The sequence below is a fragment of the Caretta caretta genome, chromosome 3, assembly GCF_965140235.1.
Source record: "Caretta caretta isolate rCarCar2 chromosome 3, rCarCar1.hap1, whole genome shotgun sequence".
In the NCBI taxonomy this organism is placed as follows: Eukaryota; Metazoa; Chordata; order Testudines; family Cheloniidae; genus Caretta; species Caretta caretta.
The window spans coordinates 65495724-65513141 of record NC_134208.1 but is presented as its reverse complement, the minus strand read 5'-3'; the positions used below and the strand labels follow the sequence as shown (position 1 = coordinate 65513141).

At 42.0% G+C, this 17418-nt stretch overlaps 1 protein-coding gene across 2 annotated transcripts in view; it reads left to right on the top strand.

Annotated features, from left to right (window-relative positions):
- The window catches only part of ME1 (malic enzyme 1), a 348457-nt gene that overhangs the window by 182111 nt on the left and 148928 nt on the right, over positions 1-17418 (top strand). For both annotated transcript variants that reach the window (XM_048845114.2, XM_048845115.2), the window contains one exon: positions 1900-2003. In XM_048845114.2, the coding sequence (XP_048701071.2) occupies positions 1900-2003 (104 nt within the window). The remainder of the gene's footprint in view (positions 1-1899; positions 2004-17418) is intronic.

Below are 17418 nucleotides of genomic sequence, written 5' to 3'. Positions count from 1 at the left end.
GTTTACCAAAGGTTAACTAGAGACACCTGAGGCCAGTTAAGGGCTACCAGTGACCTTTAAAAACCTCTCTTCTGATGAGAAAGAGGAGGACACAGATGAGAGACAAGCTGCAGCAGGGGTAGTGGCAGCAGCAGGAAGGAAAGGCTGTCTCCCCACCCTATAGGGAAAGAAACTAAGGTAACAGCTGCTTGGGGGGGAAGGACTGGTGACTAGGAGCCAATATAGTAGGGTAATACCCTGAAGAAGGGGCAGGGAAAAGTATTTCTGTTTGCATTATGAGGTTGGGGGTGAGTGTTTTTGCTTAAGAGAACTTCTAGCATCCATCCTGAGGCCTGCCATGTAAAAAAGGAAAAATAAAACCAGAGTGAAGAAAAAAATATTCTGGAGTCAGATTGGTTTATGCCAGACCGCCCCCCACCATATAAGGAAGAGAAGCTGAGGCTGATGAAGTGAAGGAGGTAACCTGTCAAAAAGGAAAGAACAGAGTAAGGTGACCAGGCGAGAACAAACATAGGGCTATTGATAGTGATGGGGAATGAGAAAGGAAGTCAGATACACCATGGTAGGGTGCAAGTGTCTGAAATGATAAAAACATGAGAATAAGAGGAAAAGAATTTGCCAAGTTAGCTACGTTGCAGGTACTGTGTTCCTCAGACACCTCATCCTCATTAGTTAGCTGTGAATAGATATATGACCAAATATTTTACTGCAGCAAAATGTATTAATTTTGGTCAAAAATTGGCTGAATAATTTATCCAAAGCCAAATCTTGATACACATCTAAAAAGTATGTACATTTCCTATAACCAAGTTTATTAAAGAAATAAATGCTTCTTGTCACTGAATAGTTCTCTTGCATATTAAACAGTTTTTCATATAGCAAGAGAAATGATTTAACATTGTTGTTTTTCTAAAGCTGAATAAGAACTCATGGTTTTTATTCTAGAAAGTTTTGATCGTGACATTTTGCTACTTTTTCCCTAACATAAGAATTCCTGAGCAGTGAACTTGTGAACATAAAAAGTTACTGTGTTAGTTCATCTAAAACCAAAGCAGAAGAGGCATCAAAAAGAAGCAATTATTGGCAGATGGCACAGCTGCAGACTGGCTAACAGTTTGAACTCAGTTTATACCAGGAATCCAAATGATGGGACTGAGCATCTTGAAACCATATTTATATGGACTGGTGCCATAGCAAGACAAATCATACCTCTTACAGAAACTAAAGAGCCAAGAGTCTGTGACAGATCTGTAATAATACGGAAATATAAGTCTGTATTACTGGTAGTTTGGTCTTTTTTTTAATGACAACATAGCTACCAGAACATAAAATGTGATATGCTGCCTCTGAAATACACTGTTCATTGAACAAGAATAATCCAAAACCACAGAGTTTTAGCTTAGTTTAGAGGTGGGCAAGGCTGCACTTGGTTATTCTCTGTGGAATGGATACCATGCATGCTGGTACTCCAACATTATAATCTAAAACACTGTATGAAACCTTAATATATGAAAAGCAAATTTTATGAGGAAAACCAGTATTTGCCTTTTTATGTACCTCCTTTCTATTCTTTAAAATAAGAGAAGTATTAAAAAAGGAATATGATTTATAATAGGGTTCTGACTTATTTCCATCAGTACTAGAAGTTGTGAAACCTGACTTAAATCTTTACTTCTTCTCTTGGGAATGACACAGATTCATTCTATTGCCCACATGATACAACTGAATATTTCTTCAATCTTTGTTGCATTCCTTCAGTCTTTATATGCTAATGGATATATATCCCATTTATTCCAGTTAATTCAAACACTGTGGTGTTCTCTCTCTGTCCTTGTTTTTATTAGACTGTAAATAAAAAGTAACTTTTGTTTTATTAATAGTTCGTACTTCCTTTAACAGGAGTTGCTAAAAGATCCCTTATATATTGGACTGAGGCACAAAAGAGTTCGGGGTCAAGCCTATGACGACCTTCTTGATGAATTCATGCAAGCTGTGACTTTCAGGTATGCAGTATGTTTGTGTTCCCCCACACCAGTGCCTCCCGCCCTTCAGCAACCCTGCTGATCAGCACCTCCCCCTCGGAGGTGGAGGAGAAAGGGCACAGCAGGCTCAGGGGAGGGGGTAGGAAGGGGTGGAGTGGGGGCAGGGCCTGTGGCAGAGCCAGGGCTTGAGCAGTGAGCACCCCCCGGCACGTTGGAAAGTTGGTGCCTGTAGTGCCAGGCCTGGAGTTGGTGCCTATACAAGGAGCCGCATATTAACTTCTGAAGAGCCGCATGTGGCTCCAGAAATAACCTTTCTAGGTTTGGATTGAGGCATTAGATGGCAGCCTAACAATTCCCCCACCTCTTCTTTTCAATCTCTGAAACTATAAAGAGATCTGATCCCATCTAGCAGCCTGTAAGATGGGTCCACTACTGCTGTATTCCGAGTCTTGTCTATTTCTTGTGCCTAGAATGCACCATGTGCATTTGAAATCCCAGAACTATTCAGATTTTGCAAGGTGTAGAAGAATCTGTCAAGTACTCAAGTGCAAAGAAAGGGTTGTCTCCAGGAGCTTCTGCAGTGAGGCCCAGCAGAAAGATTGTCAGACCTGCTGCCATGTGGTGTCATAATTTCAAAGAGATAAATTAAGGTGTGAGAAATACTGGGGTACAAATTTACTGATTCAGTCCAGTCTTGAACAAGTTTGAGACAAATCATTTTCCATCTTGAACCCAGGAAACATGTTTTGGGGTTTCCTTACATTATTTTCTCTCTCCAGCCAGAAGAGAGAGGATATATTCATTTCTGTTATTGAAGAGTACCCGTCATTGACACTCAGAAAGTGCACTAAATTAATTCAAACAAACAAAAAAAGCCACTAGAGATCAGACAATATAGCGAAAAAATGGAACTTTAGCTAATCACCTATAGACTTTTTGTAGGCTCCAACAAGGTAAGGTGTTAGCTGTGATTTCACTGCATGGTACAAACAGGGGCATTGCACCAAAGCAGGTGTTGGCTAGTGTCTCTTCAGGGGCCCTACAAAGAGGAAAAAAAGGTAAGTTTTTAGTTATGTTTGTGCTAAATGCCCCTTGGTTGGTCAGTGGAGTCATTCAGCACATAAGGTTTTTGTAGTTTACAATTAGCATGTGAAATATTATGTAAAACTGATTACGATTACCAAGTAAATCCTCATATATTACATTTAGTAATTTAAGCATGGTGGAGCCTATCAAGCAAATCTAGGTGTTTTTGACTGTTATATAATGTAAATAGTAAAGGACATGTGGCAAAACGTCCCTTACTCTATACAAGTTTCACAGGAATATTTTTAAAAATATAAATTTTGACCTTGAAGTACTATATGTGGGCAGCAATGGATGTAAGTCTATAATGGACCCAGGTCCATCAAAACGTTTCCCCCACTTCCCTTTAAACTAACCAGTGTTGGAGAAAAACACAGTTCTCACTCTCAAGGTTGGGTGCAGCAAGTCAGATAAAGTGTATCTCAAGCAATTGCACAGAGGGAGAGAGTGCACTAGGACACAGGGTTTCCCCCACCTAGGCAGGTCTCTCCAAGATAAACAATTAGAGCAAGTATTTATTACAGACAATAATAAGCAACAACCGCAGTTTTATACATATTCCTTCATGATCTCTTATTTTTCTTACCATTTCTCTTCTAGTCAGCATTCTAGTCTTATTTAATACAAGGTCACAACAGCCTCTTTCACAATTGTTTTCCACTCGCTTCGCACTATCCCCGCTTCTACAAATCTCGCGTTATTAAAGCTAGAGTTAGCCTGACTCCTGCTCATTTCAGAGGCCTGCATCCAAATTCCCTTTATCTACTTCCACACCAGAAAGCCAGCAAAATGAGCAGTGTATACCAACTTGGGGCTTGTGCAGCTGCTGCCTTTCTTCCTTTCCCTCAGGTCCTGTAATTGTGACCTAATGGCTTCAGAAGAGGTATCTTGGGCCTATGGTGCATTTTCTTCCTATGTAGTACATCTGTTATGCACTGACTCGATGCTTTATTTGAGGCCCTTCCAAAGCAGGGTGAACTTCCAAGGATCCTGTCTTAATCAATAACTGCATTCAGGCCTATCCTAACTTAGCTCTCCTTTTTTTTCCCTTTTCTTTTTTCGTACAGAAAGTCATTGCTTTTTATAACTAAGATTTGGAATATAATTTTGTAATTCTCAATTTTCAAATAATGATATCAGAAATTTATCCAAAATAATTTCTGTTCATTAAACATTTGGAGGTCTAGTGTTCCTTTGGGTTTACGTACATAAAATCTGTTAACGGTACTGTTAATGATCAAAATATCGGTCTTCACTGAGTGAGTCTTGAGCCATCAAGTCCAGTGCCGTTGTCTTTACTGGACCCTGGATGTAAAGATAATCCCGACCATCTCAGTACCATCGGCTCCAACAGCAGTGCAAGTACTGACAATAGGCAGCTTGGCAGAATCAGGTTTTTATATATATATATATATATATATATATATATAGACAGACAGATAATATAGATGTTTATTGTTAAGGATTTTTTATTTTTATCTATTTAAATTTTCACAGTTGCGAGCAATTATGTGGGGGGGGGAAGGTCAGACATTAATTATTGAAAGACAGTAGGCACTGAGATTCAAAAAGTTAAAGCTATAAAAATGGTACCCCTACTCCAGCTCTACTAATGCTGGGATCGCAACATGTTTTATAAATGTTAAGGTGGGACTCTAATAAGTTCCCAAGCAGCATTTTTATTACTTTGCTTATCTGTAAATTTTTATTTGTATTGGTGGAAATATTCTCATTGGTTTGTGCATCTATAGTTGCAACCTTTATAAATAAAAATCTTATCCTTCCAAGCCTAATAGAGGACTTACCTGTCTCAGTGCCTTGATTAATGAAACCTTCATGGCTGCAAGGGCTCTTATGTGTCTCCCTTTACCAGACTCTCCACTTCTACTAATGGTCTATTATTTACCACTATGGGGTCTTTGGCACTTTTGCTCCCGTTAGTACAGTAAGTGAACTTGGCACTGTCAACGCAGGCATTTCTGGCATGGTTGGCACCAACAGTGTTTTCAACATACCTGATGTAGTCAGCACCACAAGCAACTCTGCTGAGGTCAACTTTGCCAGCAAGATCAGCACCATTGGAGTCTTCAACGTCATCGATGCTGTTAGACCTCTTCATCTCATACTGCTGTATATAGATCCCAGGGTGTTTCCCGCATCAAGAGTTCCACAAACCCAACAAGAATGACCCCTCCATTTCCTGAAGAATACTACATTTCCTCTTCAGACTGAATCTGAGAGGCGCATGTCACCATCCCAGTCTTTCAGGTCACCTTGTACACGTCATAAAAGGGACACAGGTTTTAAGGACTGTGGATGGTTTTCCTACAAGGAAGCCCCAAAATGGTGCCCTTCACCTGGGCACTCAAATTGTGCAGTACTCTGCATGGCCATACTGGTAGCTGCCCATACCAAGGGATTTGAAATTCCCATAAAAATTTAATACCAGAAGGAGGTTCCCTTTTCCAGTCCAAGAAACCTCTCACCAGGCTACCCTGACTGTTTCTCCTCTCATGGGTTTGAATCATAATGAGCACCCCTGGATGTCCCTTCACATATTTCCTCCTCATCTCCAGATGAAACCGAATGCTCCATCTCCAGAGTACTTTAAGGTCTTCCTGGACCTAATGAGAAACATGGCCACTTCTTTAGGAGAATAGGTGGAGCTTGTTCAAGAAAATCTGCACAGTAGCCTCAATATTTTACAAATCCCTGTTCCAAGAGGGGTTGCCCTTTCCATTAATGAATCCTTGCTGGAGCAGTTGAAAACTGTTTGGCAGACTCCAGACTCTATACCATCTTCAGCAAGAGATTGGATAGATGCTAACAATTACCTCCAAAGGACTTTGATTATTTTTTCACACATCCACTCCCTGACTCATTGGTGGCCCTGGCTGCCAATGAGTGCTCCCTCCAGTTTCATCCCAAAGCTACTCCTAAAGACAGGGAGCTCAAGAGACTAGATATGCATGACAGAAAAACTTAATCCACAGCACAGCTACTCTGCAAATGAGGGTGGCTATTATCCAGCTCTCCTGTCCAAATATAATTTTGTTAACTTGCTAATGCTGTAAAATTTTTAGACAAACTACTAGAGGAGTATAGGGAACAGTTTATGGTTCTTGACTCGCAGCAAAAACATCCCTCCAGGCAGTTATTGATGCAGCTGATATGGCTTCACAATTGATGGCCACTGCCGTTGGTGTGACATGTTTTTTTGGCTCCAGGCATCTGGAATTCCAAAGGAGCTGCAAAATATAATCAAGAACTTGCCTTTTGAGGGATTTAAGCCGTTCTCTGAAAAGACTGATGCCTCCGTTCATATCCTGAAAGTCTCCAAGCAACTCTGAGATCTTGATGAGTTTACATCCCAAGCTCAAAAGAGGAAACAGTTTAGACCTCAGCACGTCTACAAATCACATTTCCAGCTGAGATTCCAGGACTCTCCTAAATGGTGATCTCTACCTTCTTGACGTTGCCAAATGGCTTTGTCTCAATCATGCCCTTCTCATCAGACATTGACAGCCTCCTGAGAAGTCATCATTACTGCCTCCTCAAGGGCAGCATATCAATCTCAACACCTCCCACCTTTTGGACAACTATCACTCTTTCCAGTGTTTGGAATGAAACAACATTGAACACATGGTTGCTCACGACTACGAAGGAGAGAGATATTATCCTGTTCATCTCTTCCCTTTCCCCAACCTCTGTTCCTTTTCAGGGACCCATCTCACAAGATCATGTTGCTTCAAGAAATTTGGTCTCTTCTGGAATTGGAAGTGACAGACGTTCCTTGTCATCACAGAGGGAAAGGAGTCGATTCCTGTTACTTAGAATCATAGAATATAAGGGTTGGAAGGGACCCCAGAAGGTCATCTAGTCCAACCCCCTGCTCGAAGCAGGACCAATTCCCAGTTAAATCATCCCAGCCAGGGCTTTGTCAAGCCTGACCTTAAAAACCTCTAAGGAAGGAGATTCTACCACCTCCCTAGGTAACGCATTCCAGTGTTTCACCACCCTCTTAGTGAAAAAGTTTTTCCTAATATCCAATCTAAACCTCCCCCACTGCAGCTTGAGACCATTACTCCTCGTTCTGTCATCTGCTACCATTGAGAACAGTCTAGAGCCATCCTCTTTGGAACCCCCTTTCAGGTAGTTGAAAGCAGCTATCAAATCCCCCCTCATTCTTCTCTTCTGCAGGCTAAACAATCCCAGTTCCCTCAGCCTCTCCTCATAACTCATGTGTTCCAGACCCCTAATCATTTTTGTTGCCCTTCGCTGGACTCTCTCCAATTTATCCACATCCTTCTTGAAGTGTGGGGCCCAAAACTGGACACAGTACTCCAGATGAGGCCTCACCAATGTCGAATAGAGGGGAACGATCACGTCCCTCGATCTGCTCGCTATGCCCCTACTTATGCATCCCAAAATGCCATTGGCCTTCTTGGCAACAAGGGCACACTGCTGACTCATATCCAGCTTCTCGTCCACTGTCACCCCTAGGTCCTTTTCCGCAGAACTGCTGCCTAGCCATTCGGTCCCTAGTCTGTAGCTGTGCATTGGGTTCTTCCGTCCTAAGTGCAGGACCCTGCACTTATCCTTATTGAACCTCATCAGATTTCTTTTGGCCCAATCCTCCAATTTGTCTAGGTCCTTCTGTATCCTATCCCTCCCCTCCAGCGTATCTACCACTCCTCCCAGTTTAGTATCATCCGCAAATTTGCTGAGAGTGCAATCCACACCATCCTCCAGATCATTTATGAAGATATTGAACAAAACCGGCCCCAGGACCGACCCTTGGGGCACTCCACTTGATACCGGCTGCCAACTAGACATGGAGCCATTGATAACTACCCGTTGAGCCCGACAATCTAGCCAGCTTTCTACCCACCTTGTAGTGCATTCATCCAGCCCATACTTCCTTAACTTGCTGACAAGAATACTGTGGGAGACTGTGTCAAAAGCTTTGCTAAAGTCAAGAAACAATACATCCACTGCTTTCCCTTCATCCACAGAACCAGTAATCTCATCATAGAAGGCGATTAGATTAGTCAGGCATGACCTTCCCTTGGTGAATCCGTGCTGGCTGTTCCTGATCACTTTCCTCTCATGCAAGTGCTTCAGGATTGATTCTTTGAGGACCTGCTCCATGATTTTTCCAGGGACTGAAGTGAGGCTGACTGGCCTGTAGTTCCCAGGATCCTCCTTCTTCCCTTTTTTAAAGATTGGCACTACATTAGCCTTTTTCCAGTCATCCGGGACTTCCCCGGTTCGCCATGAGTTTTCAAAGATAATGGCCAATGGCTCTGCAATCACAGCCGCCAGTTCCTTCCGCACTCTCGGATGCAACTCGTCCGGCCCCATGGACTTGTGCACGTCCAGCTTTTCTAAATAGTCCCTAACCATAACCCTAACTTCCTAATTCCTCAAAGGTCTAGGGGTCTACGTCTCATTTAGGCCTCAGGAAGATGAACTGCTTTATCAAGAAAATCAAGTTCATGATGGTTACCTTCACTTACACTATCACTTTCCTGGAAAGTGGAGATTGGTATGCCACCCCTGATTTGCAGGGTGCATACTTCCACGTGGCAATACATCCTGGCCAGAGGAAGTACCTCTGCTTTATAGCAGGAGACATCCACTACCTGTACACAGTGCTCCTGTTTGGCCTGTTTTCAGCCGCAAGGATCTTTACAAAAATGTATGGTGTGGTAGCAGCACACCCGTGCCTCTGAGGCGTCCAAATTTTCCCTTACCTGGGCAACTGACTCATGCACAGCGCCTCAAAATGTCCAAATCCACAGCAGCATCCTCATTATCAGACTGCTATTCTCTCATCTGGGCCCAAAACTGAATTTAGACAAATCCGTTACAGCTGACACTGCATATAATGTTCATAGGAGCAGGTCTTGATGCCATAATTGCAATGGCCTATCTGCAGTCAATGGGTCTCAGTACATAGTTGCTCTCTCTGAAGGCCTAAAGTCTAACACAACAGCAGTGCATTCCTGTCTACAACTACTGGGCCACATGTCTTCTTGCATGTATGTAACTCCAGATTTCACCTTGGTTGTCTGCGCGCCTGGCTCCATTCAGTCTGTCGTCTGACCAAGCATCCTCTGAACATTCTGGTTTGCGTACCTGAACTGGTTCAGTCCCTGAACTGGTGCTTGGACCTTCACAGCATGTACAAGGGGGTCCCTTTTCTGTCTTCAGAGCTAACTGGAACTCTGGTTACCGATGCGTCTGCCAAAGGCCAGGGGGCCGGCTTCAGTCAACTTTGAGCACAACTCTGTAGTCAACCCAGGAGATCTGTGTATTTAAATGGGCTGGAGATTTGTGCGAGTCATTGGGCCTGTGAGACATTTATGTCTAACATCAAGCACAAGGTGGTGCAAAGTGCTTATAGACGACAACATTGCCATGTTTTATCTCAATAGGCAGGAGACTGCTAACCTGTGCATCAGAAACAAAGTTTTCCGGAAAGCATTCCATCTTCCAGGAGTGAGGAACACCATGGTAGATTTCCTCAGCAGGAATTTTGTAGACACCATGAGTGGTCCATCAGAAACAACATTCTCCTCCAGATCTTCCACCAGTAGGAATACCCAGAAATAAACTTTTTGTTCTTCGAGTAATGTCTCTATGGCTGATCCACATTAGGTATGCTTGTATCCCGGTGCCTACAATTGGAGATTTTCGGTAGCAGTGCCCATTGCCCCGCACATGCACCCTCCTGCTCCCCTCTCCCCACAGCCTCATGCATGTCACCGAACGGCCCTCAGTTCCTTCTCAACCTCCCTTGGCCTGAGAGGGAGTCCCTAGCAAAGCCCTTCCTAGAGAATTTCCTTTAGTGCTTTTCATGGTGATAGTGTTTCCGTTAAAATTAGATAGTCATTGCTTCCGTTCTCCTTTTCTCTCCCCCACCTCTGTTTTTTTCCCGCTTTATTAAAAAAAATTCCTTAGTTCTTCCTTGTTACACCTTAGGTTAGAGTAGTGATTCCCTACCTTCTTCCCTTCAGGGAACTTATCCCTGCATGAGTTTATGCTCAAATCCCCTGGGTTCAAATTGTGTTTCTCCTGCTGGGAGGCAATCCCTGTGAGCAATGGGCATCCCGGTGCATTCTTTGCTTGAGAGAGGCGCACATACCACAGAAGAGCACACATTGCCTCAAACTGAAGGCAAGAATCCGAAAAGCCCATGAATTGAAGCTAAACTACTAATGATGAAAAGCTCACTGCGGCCAGCCTCAGACCCTGGTCCTGGCATTCCTCCTGGACAGTGATCACCATTAGCACCGACATCTGCCGCCTTGTACTCTCCACTGCCTATGAAGAGAAAGTCAGCAGACTCCTCACGCAAAGACACCAAGAAACAGGCTCCAAGTTCACCCACCAAGGAGCCATCTAAGAGAAAGAGACCAATAACAAGGTTGGTAACCTCTGCACCGACTAGTACAAGATTCAGTACTTATGACTCTCAGGGGACCTCTGGGACCGGCACTGATGGTAAGTCCAAGGACCCCAAGAGGGCTGGATTGGATAAGATGGCACCATCAAGCAATAGTGGCAAAGAGAAGCCCAGAACCCCAAAGGCGGTACCGATCGCATCAATTAAACACACAGTCCTGAGCACCTCAGCACCGATGAGACCACCTAACAGACAATCTGGAGAACTCAGGGTAATTCCAGCACCATCAGCAGTGATGCACATGCCTCCCATGGTACTAATGCAAATGCCTCCAACAGTACCAATGATGCTGATGGCAGTACCACAGATTCCGAAAAGATTTGCATTCCCCACTGGGGACTCAAACACACTCCCCGAGATCCTTTCGATCGCTGTAGTTTTTGTGAACAATCTACCAATCACAGAGATTTGTAAAGCAGCAACCTGGGCATCAGCCCATACATTTACAAAGCACTATGCAGTTGTGCAAGTCCTATTATCCTTAACAAATCCAGCTCCGAAACCCAGCCATCCAACACGGGGCACTGCTCTACAGTCACCTAATGTGGCGCACCCACGGGGATAGTATTCAAAGAAGAAGTGAAGGTTACTCTGTACAGAAGTTGAGATGCGTGTCCCTATGGGTGCTTTGCTACCTGCCCACCTCCCCTCTGCTTTGGAGTTCAGACATAGACTCTGCAGTAGAGAAGGAACTGAGGGCAGTTGGACAGTACAGCACTATATAGCCACTATGCACAGCGTGAGACTGGAGGAGGAGTAAATACAGCCCAGCTGGCCACTGCTACTGAAAATCTCCAATCCTAAGTGTAGGGACACAAGCACATGTAATATGGAGCACCAGTAGGGAGACCTCTCAAAGAACCTCAGTTACTGCAAAGGGTGAGTAACCTTCTCTTTGCTACCAACCTATACAACAAATGCAAGAGGTTTAGCTCCATGGTGGGCTGCAGTCCTGGTTCATTAAGAGATGCATTTCTCCTCCTGTGGACCAATCCTCTGCTAAATGAGTTTCCTCCATTTCCTCTCATCCCAAGGGTACCTAGGAAGATGAAAACAGACAAAGCCAATTTAATCTTAGTGGAACCAGCGTTGCTAATGCAGCACTAGTTCACGGACCTCTACCAGCTTTCAATCAGACCACCTATAACTTTACCCCTAGTTGGGGATCTCCTGTCTCAGAATTAGGACAGGTTTCTGCATCCTAATCTTGCTGCCTCACTGTGTGGATGAATTCTGGTTAAATGCTTGCAAAAAATTGTTCTGAACCTCAGGAAGGATTCCACTAGAGCCACATATGCAGCTAAGTGGGAGAGATTTTTCCATCTGGGCATGATCGTGCTATTTATCACCCTGTAGATCAGACATTAGCCATATACTGGATTACTTACTGCATTTTAATTCATCTGGCCTTTTAGTTAGCTCTGTGACAGTTCACCTGGCTTCTATACCTGCAGTTCATCCACCAACAGAGGGATTTTCTGTTTTCTCTCATCTTGTGGCATCCAGATTTCTGAAAGGCCTAATTAACGTCTACCGTCCAGTATCTGACTAAGTGCCATGTGACTTTAAGCTAGTTCTGTCATATTAATACCCCTCCCCTTTGACTGTAGCAACAAGGTCACATGTTTCTTCTCACAACCATGTTTCTTGATTATTAGCAATATACATGTATACATAATATTTGTCCAGAGAAATCCAAATGATTTACAATCTTGGTAAGTGTGTACACACACCCCTACCTCTAACTAGCAACTTCTTCAGCCTTCACTGAAATACAGCCACTTCCATGACAGAAGAGCAGCTTGTTGAACAATGTACAGCAACACCCCAAAACAGTTGTGCGCTATGGGTGAGGTAAAATAACAATGGAGCGGAATGCTCAAGAAATCCAATTACAGTTTTATTATAATATAGCTGGTCTATGTAATTCCTGTTTTCTTTCTGAGTTATCCTGTCTAAGTTTAAAAAGTCAGTGTTAATATGAGAATAAATAAAGACAGTCTCTTAGTTTGGGTAAGTATAAGAGGAAATGCTATTTTCTGTTTGTTACATTGCTACTGTTAAGTTATGCCACAGAGGGGAATGGATAAGGCAAATCAAATTGATTTTTCTTTGGGAAGCACTGTTCTTCTAGATATATTTGTATTGATTTAAAGATTATTCTTTAACACATATAGTAGGTGATTGGCAGGGGAATTGGGGCAGAGGGAGAAAAGAAATTTGGGTGCCTAGACATCATCTTGATTTCAGTTCGCTGATAGCCAACAGATGCGATGGGGGTAATATAATCTAAATATGGGGACTTCTTTAGTCATTTAACTACTTAACTAAAATTTGTATCTGGACCTGGTGTGGAAATGTGATGAGAACTCTAGGGCCTTTTATGTTTGTTGCTTGGTTATGGCAACTTAGACACCATTTTGTATTGTATGTCAGCGGTTCTCAAACTTTAGCAACATGAGGACCCCCATTTTGATTTAAAATTTTTCGTAGACCCCCTGCAAGCCCTTCAGCTCAGCCTCAGGCCCAGCCCCTACTCCACCCCTTCCTCAAGACCCCACCCCTCACTTCTTCCTGCCCCTGCTCCACCCCTGCCCCTCCTCTTCCCTGCCTCTTTCCTCCCTCTCCCCCGAGCGCTGTTCCCCGCTGTGCAGGAGGCGCTGGGAGGGAGGGGGAGGAGTTGATCAGTGGGGCCCACAGACCCCCTGGAGTATCTTTGTGGACCCCAGTTTGAGAAACGCTGTTGTATGTTATACTTCATATTGCAAGCTTTACTAAAATTATTTTTAAAAATATATTTGAAAACTCTGTATAAATGATTCTTATAAGAAACTAAATATTATGGCTGTAGCATACTGTTTTTCAAAAATTAACAAATTTACTCCACTTTTTATTGTAGTTTAACATTGGTACATAACACTTGCAAAACTTTAGTTCTTTAGTGCACTCACCAAAATAAATTGAAGTTCACATTGCTGATGGTGCTGTGGATCCTCAGATCTATCCAAGCCACACCTCCTTTCCAGTGGTCCAGCCAGGGACCTGTGTGACCCCCCCAGCATAACTTAGTGTGCAGCTGTAATTTGTTCCAGCCATGCCCTCTCCTGCCCTCTATTCTGGGGCTGGAGGCCAGAGAGGGTGGCATAGAGCCAATAAAATTGGCTTTACCCCTCCTAGCAATTTCCATTTCCAAGTGGAATCCCCATCTGATTGTTTAAGCCAGCTTTTTGTCCCCTTTACACTACCAAAGCAGTGCAGAAAGGGTGGAGCTGGTCTGAGGATTGGGCACAGTAAGACTAGTTACATATGCAACAAGGCAACAGATTTACAAATTTAATTTGATTTACAAATTTGGTATGGAATGCTTCTGCAAACTTTGTGTTCAGTGACAGATCCGATTTTGAGTGAATATATTGCTATGGTAGGGGTCATCAGGTGGTGGTATTACATGTTTTTCCAAGTTATTTTTCTTAGTGTGCAAGCCAGTTTTTAGTCTTGGAAGCAATGCTTGTGCTGCAGTTACATTTTTGTTACACAAGGGCTTGATAGAGGGAGCAAGAAACGGTAGAGTTTGCTCTCTGCCTTGGTCTCTGATTAGTTGGTTCTTGAGCTGCTCCCTGGGAACCAAACATTGGTGTTGGGCTGAGATTCCTGAAAGAAAGGTTTGCCTACACTTCTGTTTCAGGACTGGTATGTGTGTAAATAAAGCAAGTTACACTTACAATATATCCATTTTACTGAGTTCTCCTCCACTGGGAAACTAATCTGCAAGGCTCCAGCATCTGCTACAGCTTGGCAAAGGGGCATGTGAGTGTTAAAAGAAAGGGTGAAATAAAACTGTAGAAAGAGTCTAAATCTACTGAATTTTAAGGACCTAAACGCTTTATTATTTCTGCATGTGAGAAATCTTTGGTTATCAAAGGGAATTTATACAAAATGTTTGATCATAGCCATGATTTGTCAATCTGCTTTTTCAGTTATCCAATTCTGATTTTCTTTTCTCTCACATTGACATCTGAAAGACTGATCTGCTTCTCCTGGATCTAATGGCAAATATGAAAAAAAAAAAAAAACTATTAGAGTAGAAAAATATGGAAGTGCCATAAATTGAAAGCTTTTCCCAGGGCTTTGATGGTGACAATATGTCATGAAAATCACATGACCTGATGAACATATGAGAATTGCAAGGCAATTATATTTATTTATTTGACTGAAACTACTGAAGTTCCTATTGGTACCAGCCAACTCTATTTAGCACCAGGCAGTTTATCATTTACTACTTGTACATATGAAAAGTGGTATATTTTAAATATTCCTTTAGCATACTTAATTATGTTATAGGGTATGCTGCTTTTTCATAAATAAAGGAAGGCTTTGTTCTTTTCTTGCATGAAAAATTTGCTGGAAATGTTGGCATGTCTACTGAAAGGAAAAGCAGCAAATTATAATGAGTCAGTAAAACAGAGCTGAGAAAGAAGCAGAACATGCTCTTCCAACTATGCCTGTTGTGCATCATCCATCAAAGTTCTTTCTGTTTAGCATGAGTGCAAGTCCACGTTCTAGAGTTAATCTTTGTTTGTTCTCTTTTTCTGTACTTCTGTTGCAGCATATCAGTTTATATCATGCTGTGTATACTTTGGATATATACACATACTTATACTCCACATGCTATTTATATGACTCCTTTACAACTGTGGCTAGTTCTACAGACTAATTGCAGACAACCACATGATCAATAGAGTAATGTCAAATAAGGTTCCTTCAAATCTGTCTACTGAAAGGGCATATCTCTACATGCTCCCACCTTCTTTTGTTTGTATTTTTTTAAATTTAAAAAAATATAAAACTTGTAAAGGAACGAAATGTCTTTTTAGCTACATTTTTTCAAAGAAACAAATCTTTCTTTTCCAGATTGATACAGCATCACATTCAATTATGTCACTGCCTGTGTATTCAAAAAGACAGTGTCTTTTGGAAACCAAGTCAGATTAAGATATAGTCTCCTAAAGTATAGTACTCCAAACCAAAAAATAAACCTCCTCTATTTTCTATAAATGCTATTTATTTAAAAGTTCATAGATTAAAAATCTTACATGTCTACTCCCTACAAAAACATTCTGGTAGGATCTCGTACAGTATCCTTATGAGCTGAAACTAATGCAACACAGATATCTTCCAGATGTGTGTAGGCAGAAGAATATATCTGGATTTTTGTTGGCACATATGCAGTGAACAGCTTTAGTTTCTTTTCTCATTGCCAGCAGCTGCCCTCTCTGTGGGCATGTGCTATAATTTCCCTGGACATCACCATCTGTTTCTTCCTCTGGTGCCAGTATGGTGAAAGTGAATCATTTTGGAAAAAATATTTTGAGTGGAAGGAATGCCTTATATCATGAGAAAAATGGACACATTTCTTCACCATTGAAGAACATGACTCAAACTGGAAAACTGACTCAGAGCTGTTTTTCATATTCAGCCTCAAGGGGTTATTGATCATAAAACATTAAATAGAAAGAAGAATTTTTTCCCAGTGGCAGTTGTTTCTCTTAAATAGTGATGTTTATAGAGGAAATTTAAAGAGGAAGGATAGTTAAGTGGTTGGGGACTGGCTTCATTTCTTGATCCACCAGAGACATCCTACAAATCCTTGGAGAAGTCACTTTTAATCCCTTTGTGTATCAGTTCCCCATCAGTAAAAGGTACCTCCCTACCTCACAGAAGATTGTGAGGCTTTCAGATATTCTGGTAATGGGGCCATATGAATATGTAAGATACATATATATGCAGACCAGGAATTTAATATATACATGGAATCGGGGTGGAGACTGATAAAGATTAGGATAGAAGAAAGGCCTCTTTATAATTAGTAGGACTCAACTGATTATATGATGCAAGGTGAATTTAAAATGGCTGGAGCTTTGCACTGGAGAATTCCCCCTATGAATAGGGAATCTCCACCATTGTAAAGCTTGCAAAGGTAACGCTACCACCTCCAGGCTGGAATACCCTACTGGTGTAAGGGAGGGAGGGGGCATGGCAGGTGCACCACCTTACTCCCCTGTGCAGGCTACGTACATTGCAGGCTCCTGCACAATGAGGAGAGAAACCTCTGCACACAGTTGGGTAGGGAATGAGCTGGGAATGACCTTTGCTCTGCACCTCCCACCTATCAATGGCTGGAAAGCCTGCCCAAAGTGGGAAATATGCTACTAGACCAGTAGTAGATTATTACTTCTCTCTCTAGCAGCAAGAGAATTATGGCTGTTATAATCTAGACCTAAGTATTATCCCTTAGAACAATAGGAGCACAAAATTAACTCATTGTAGGAATAATTGTTTTCTCATTGTGTGTGACAGTAATAACTTTCAACTTCATTCCTTCAAGGCTGCAGATATTGGTTATAGATTCCAAGGCCAGAAATTGTGATCATCTAGTCTGACCACTTTCACAACACAGGCCATAGAACTTGCCCAAAATAATTTGTAGAGTAGAAAAACATCCAATTTTGATTTAAAATTTGTCAGTGATGGAGAAATCTACCATGACCCTTGGTTAATTGTTTCAATGGTTAAAGGTGTCCCTTATTTCCATTCTGAATTTGTCTAGCTTTATAGAGTCACTGTTGTGAGACCTTGAAAATAACATCAGTTGTGTAACAGTTGTAATCAGTTTGATTAACGTAGTTCTCCATTTCTTAAAAAAAAAAAGGATGAACTTTGTTGGTTTTACTTTTAAGAACTGTAAACCAAGCTGGTAACAAATGTAATACAACATGCTTTGCATTAGATTCACCACAATGTAGTGATTAATTTCCATTAGCTTGATTATTTTGAATTATTCACAGATGTTAAGTGAGTTTGGTTTCACTTTGTGCTTAC